The sequence below is a fragment of the Haplochromis burtoni genome, unplaced genomic scaffold (assembly GCF_018398535.1).
Source record: "Haplochromis burtoni strain Fernald_Lab_line unplaced genomic scaffold, NCSU_Asbu1 Contig_599, whole genome shotgun sequence".
Lineage (NCBI taxonomy): Eukaryota > Metazoa > Chordata > Actinopteri > Cichliformes > Cichlidae > Haplochromis > Haplochromis burtoni.
The window spans coordinates 257,418-263,710 of NW_024582960.1; the positions used below are offsets into that span (position 1 = coordinate 257,418).

Consider the following 6,293-nt stretch of genomic DNA (forward strand, 5'->3'; position numbering starts at 1 on the left):
TGCAGTATTCTCACAGGCATCTATGCTTGCCCCAACAAAGTGAGGACTCAGAAGCAATGCCAGCCTCTCCGGTGTAAATAACAGTGGCAGGTTTTTTTTTTTAAAAGATATTTTTCTCACTTGTTCCTCTCCCCCTCCAGCCCTCTCTCTGTGTCATCCCGTTTCTGGGTTTCCCTCTCCGAGTTGGTGATACATTGATATATCTTGGCAGTGGGTGTGGGGGCTTTTACTGCCTCAGTCTTATGCCCCGTGGTGCCTCGTCATATCTCATGGAAGTTGTGTTTTCCTCCTCATTCGTCTCCCTCTGCCTCCCACCCAACCTGCGAGGCTCTTTCTTCCTCTCCTTTCTCGCGCCTCGTGAAAGACTTTGCCTTTAATTAGAATTGAACTGTCAGCACAAAACCCCTCTGACTCGCTTTACTTCACCTCTGACCCTCTTGTGTTCACAATCTGCTTTTCACATTCCTCCCTAATTGTGTCCTTGCATAACTAAATCAGCTGTTTCACTCTGCCCAGTTTCTTTATGTCATGTTTTTCTTCCACTGTCCTCCATTCATCCTGTCTATCTCATAAACATCCTACTTCCCCTGTCTCTTTTCTCTCCCTCTTGTACTATCAAGGCCTTAAAAATACCTGTGCTGACCCAGCTTTCTGCTCCCAACCCCCCCCACCCCCAACCTCTTCCTGATTTCACCCTTTCTCACATTCTCCCCATCTCTTCTTGCAAGTCCTGTCAGTGTCTCATGGTGTTCTTGCCAAACTTGTCGCCAAGTTGCTGGATAAGCAGAGCCAGCTCGCCTGCGGCCTGGGACTTCTCCTCCAGGAGTTCATAGCGGAGGCTGGAAATGTCTTGCTTGATCTCCTTCAGCTCGCCTACAACACAGTCACACACGGACACAGGTACAAAAGAAGAGCTGAGGTATGGCACAGGAATTAGGGCACATTAGTACGAATGATCAAAGACATGCATGCAGGTAGGCAGTAACCTACAGGATCACACAAAAACTGTTGATCCATGTGAGCAATGACATCATTTTACACTGAAGTACACACAGTGCAGTCTCAAACGCAGTAACGCATAACTCTTGTCCCTCCCAGTCCATTTAGAAAATTTAAAAACCTTTTCAAAGCTTCAGTTTCATCTAAAAAGTTATTAGGCTCGTTTTTCTTTCTTCAGTAAACACACAATACTCCACGGTGACAAAGCCATTTTTCAATTTAATAAAACTAAGAGGTGAATATTAAATTTTGAATTTTTTTTTAGGCTTCAAACGTTGCTACAACTAAAACGAAGACAGTTGCGCCTAATTCACCTGAAATAATTAGTACATAAGGTCTCACAGTTAATGGTGTGTCAAAGTGAAAGCCAACCCACTATGTTCACAGAACTGTCTGCACAATCATCACAAAAGCCTGTCTAAAGTAACAATTGGGGGAGGATCCAAGAAATTTTCTGCAGCATTCAAAGTGTTCATTGTTCTCTAATGGAGAAAAGTTGAAAACGTATGAACAGTCTCTTTAGATCTGCCCACTTAGCCAAACAGAGTAATGAGAGATGAAAGGGCCCCGATGCAACACGTAACCAGAAATCAGGTGATCGCTATTAATGAGTTCCAGAGCTCCTTTGCAAAGATGGGATAACTTTACAAGACAAATTCAATGCAGCAGCCACCAATTAGGCTTTTGTTGTAGATTGGCCAAACAGAAGCCATTCCTCACTAAAAGGCACATAGCAGCCTGCGGGGAGTTTGCCAAAAGGCACCTAGATGTATTTCTGACCATGCAAAGCAAACTCCTCTGGTCTAATGACAGGATGATTAAACTACTGGCTGAAATTCCCAGTGGAGTGTGTATAGGAAACCAGGCACTGAGTGTTCCCTCATTAATACCATCCCTACAGCCAAACATGATGGGGGAGCATCATACTGTGGGGATGCTTTACTTCAACAAAGACTTAGGAGTACAGAGACACCTGAAAGTGGCTCCCCCATCCAACCTTGTTGGAAATTTTCCAAAATAATGGTATGCCAACCTTGTGCAAACCTCTCCACACTCCGAATACTTATGTTAAAAGCATATTTTAACCTTTTATTTTTTAATTTATACACACACACACACACACACACACACAAGCATTTTTACTCTGTCTTTTTAAAGTGTTACAACTCCATTTATATTTTTTAAATGAACTGAATCTATTAAGACATTTTTATACATACCAATATGCAGAAAAGTTGAAAGCGTCTGAAAACTTTCCGAACCCAGTGTTCCTTAAGCACATAATGACACAATGAAAGTGGGCTTTAATGAAGAGGGAATTTTTACCTTCATTAACTTCATCACTCTCTCTGTCCACTTGAGCCTTAAGCACATAACGCTTAATCAGGCGCTTCATGATCTTCTATGAGAAAGAGAAGAAAAAGAAGATTAGACAAGGAGGACGTGTCAAGGGGATGTGACGACGGATGCTATATTTACCCAGTAAACTTCTCTGATTGCATATTTCAAAACTCATCCACGCTTGTGTGTAAACATAAGCACAAAGCTGTGAGGACAGTGAGTGAGTACTGTGCCTTTGAGATAGTAAGTGAGACACTGAGAATAAATCTGTGGCCAACAGGGATCTGCTGCAACTGTTTCCAAGCTTCAAGTTGTCAATTTCTGCATGTAGGGACTGTGAACATGGGTCAGTACTGGTCACCCCACATGTAGCATACATGCACACCACACCAATTGACATCTCACTTTTGTGTGTGGGTGTGTGTAGTGTAGTCTAGTAAAAAACACACAAAATAGGAGGCTTAAGACAAAAGTGGAGTCAGCCTATCAAGGAAGCTAGATTTCCCTTAGGGGAGAGGTGAAGAACAGACTAAGGTGGAAAGCATCTTTCCCCTTCTCAGTGTTATACTTTGAGCTCATTTACTGAGTGCCTACCTTCGATCTCTTTCAAACAGCTCATTAGAGGAATTTTCAGCCTTACCCTGTTGCTCTCTCTTCTCTTTTTACCTCTTCCTTTCAGTCAGTGCCCTTCCATTGAAACTTGAGAGATTTCTTCCTCTCCACCATCTCTACCTTATCTCTGTGTCTTCCTCACACCTTCTTTCTTCTTTCTTCTGTGTCAGAATTTCCTCATTGCTTCCCTCTCCTTTCTCCTTCACTGTCATCACCCTGCAGCAAACCTCGCTTTCGCTATAGTTCTACACCCATCTAATACTATTCTCTTACATATTCCTTATGCTGTCTGTTTGTCTCCCATTTGATTCCTTTCTTGCCTCCATCAAATTTTTAAGTCTTGTCTCCTTATCACTCCACACATCCTGTGCTCTCTGTATCCAGTTCGGTCTCCATCTTACCTGGTATCTGGTGGGGTGTTTTCTAGCTTTTCTCTGGGTGAACTCTTCTCCAGGCCGTGGATAAGACTTGAAGCGTTCATCCTACAAGAGCAAGAAACAGATAGAAGAAGTCGAGTGTTAATGTCATATTTCAGGTTCTATGGATCATGTCAGACAGAAGCATTTGAAAAGGGTGTTAACGGAGGCATCATAGTGGCAAGACGGCAATAAAAGAAAGGCTAGGGCTTAGTGTTTATTAATATCTGCAGTTGAGATGTTTTAAAAGAGAAGGCAAAGAGAGTTGACTGCATACCCTTGCCAGAAAGAATCTTTATTAACTCACTCCTAAGTGCCTTTCATGTCTACGACCTTGCTTTATAGCATGTGTGTCACTTTAACACTGCAGTGTAAAAAAAATAAAGGGTATAAACTGAAGTGCGAACACATGCAACAAGCTGGTCTACAGTAAAAGCAGGAAACATCAAAAAGACCAAATGCTCAAAAGGAGACTAATTTTAGCAATAAACAGATGAATAATAATCCTAGAACCTATCCTATCCTATCCTAGAACTTCCGACAAGGCTTTAAGTTATGAAGCATCCGAGTGGATTCCAATAATCTTTTTTCTCCAAGAACAGATGAAATGTTTAACTGTAAAAAGACAACCCAAATTGTCTGAATAAAAATAAGACCAAGCAAATAACTACTGTAACTTAATAAAAATGGGTTCCCTTTAAAATCAGACCAGAAGAACCCCTTAGCTAATGTTCGTTATGAGAGAGCATTTATCAAGATGAAAAGCTTGGTACTTCAGTTGTCAGTTTGAGCTCTCAGTGACTTTATGTTTTTTTTCTTTTGCAGGGAAGTTCATCTTGTGAACTGGAGGAACAGCACATATAGCATTTTTGCGCGCTATTGTGAGGCAAATAAATATCTTTTTAATGTATTTTTTATCATTTCTTTATTGTACCATACACCCAGACATCTACTATTGTTTCAGACTCAGTGAGTGTGAGAAACACATATCTTATGCAGAGGTTTTACAAAGGCCAACTGACAGAGCTGAAATCTCTTTGGTGTGTTTTCTGTGATCTAGTCCCCATGCAGTAACCTGCTTTGTGGGTTTTTGCTGCCTCTAGCTACCTCATATTGAAATTAATTATCCCTACTGCTGTGAAAGGCAGTTAACCAAAGAGCACAAGAACGAACATGAACACCACCACAAAACAAACACTTACCGAATGAACACAAGTACACACAATTTATGAGCATATGCTTTTTGAATCTAAAGTGATTAGCTTCACGTTTCTTAAACAGCACCAAAACATAAACCATCCACTACGAAGATACAGACACAGAAAGAGCAGGCTGCCTTTTCCTAATCTCAGCTGACATTTTACACAGTACTGTAGACTGGTGCAAGCTCGTGTATCGATCGCTTGCTGTACTTCCTCGGCTCGGCTGTGAAACTGTCAGAAAACTTTAGGCGCTCACAGAAGCACCGGGGTGTAACCCATCTTGTCCTGCCTGAGCATTTGAGCAGACGCGGGTAAAGCTAATGGCCTGCCTAATAGCCTAGCTGAGGTGCTGAGGTGAGCCATTTGAGTTTAGGGATCAGGCAGCAGAAATGCCTGCAGAAAACACCAGCACTAAGACTGATTGCGCATTAAATGGTCTATAATATTTTTGTCACACGAGGCATTTTTGTCATTGAAGTGATTTTTATTTAGAAGCACAAATCATAAGAGGAACAAAGTGTGAAACGGAACTAGATGTAATTTCTAGACTTGCAGTGGGAATATCCTACATTTCCTCTGGGGTTCCTGGTTTGCCTGTGTGCATTCTCCAATTACACTTGCTAAAGATTCAGTATTTGATGATCATTATACAAATAACTGACCCATATGGGCAACTCCACTGAGGATTGTGGTGGGTGTAATCAGCGTTTATTGCCCCTTCATTGATTTTTAGCAGTTTAACTACTTCCATGTAGGAAAATAACAATTGCGCTTTAGCCAGAAAGGATCCTGTCAGCAGAAAAATGGATAAAAAAAGCACTGCATTTGTAGCAGTAAATATTAAATTTAGTGCTAGAAACCAAACTTGACTACAGTTGTTAAAAAAGCTGAAACAAGGTGCTTACAAAATGTATCACTAACAATCAGTTTAAAAGAAATAGTCTATTATTAAATGGCTTTGGCAGCTAGATTTGGAAAATCATTAAGTAACCATGAATCACAATATCATAAGCAGTTTGCCAAACATGTGTAAAATAATCAAATATAGTAAAAACACTGACCTTGGCCTGGGAGTTGAGCATGCCCATCTCCACCTCATTATGGTGATGGCCGTTGGCCTTGCAGAGGTGAATCAGACAGGACTTGATCCTTAGGGCCAAGTAGTAGAAGGACTTAGGGCTGGGAACGAGATTAAAGGGGGCGGGTAAGGTGCGGCCCTCATCAAAGTAGGAGAGCCAAAGCTTAGCTCGAGCAAACTTCCACTCCACATCGGCATCCTCCTGCAGAGGCAGACAGAAAGAAATCAGATATCCAGTATCTCAAATTATTAGAAACCTTTAAAACCTTTAAATATCAAAATTTGTTTGGTTATACCCCTAAATATCAAATTTGCCCAAAATGTTGACTTTAACTATGTAACTTACATAACTGTTATTTAATTTTTTTTGTAATGTGTCAAATGAAATATTTTCGATGGGAATATATACCAAGCACATTTTTGTTAATGATTATTTGAATAAATAAAACTTTGATTTCATATATTCCAGTTGCATTTCACTCAAAATTATTGTTTAATGTTTATTGAGGGTGAAGAATGATTTTTTTCAGCTTAACTATCTCAGGTAAGAAAGACGGCAATAAAAGAAAGGCTAGGGCTTAGTGTTTATTAATATCTGCAGTTGAGATGTTTTAAAAGAGAAGGCAAAGAGAGTTGACTGCATAC

The 6,293-nt window shown here is 40.6% G+C and overlaps 1 protein-coding gene across 1 annotated transcript in view; it reads right to left on the minus strand.

Moving 5' to 3' along the window:
* Positions 1-681: 681 nt before the first annotated feature.
* LOC102308685 (short transient receptor potential channel 7) overlaps positions 682-6,293 on the minus strand; it is a gene marked incomplete at its 5' end in the record, with an annotated part of 33,577 nt that continues 27,965 nt past the window's right edge. Inside the window, 4 exon segments of the mRNA XM_014329798.2 lie at positions 682-873; positions 2,326-2,401; positions 3,354-3,434; positions 5,632-5,850. Coding sequence (XP_014185284.1) covers positions 734-873; positions 2,326-2,401; positions 3,354-3,434; positions 5,632-5,850 — 516 coding nt within the window.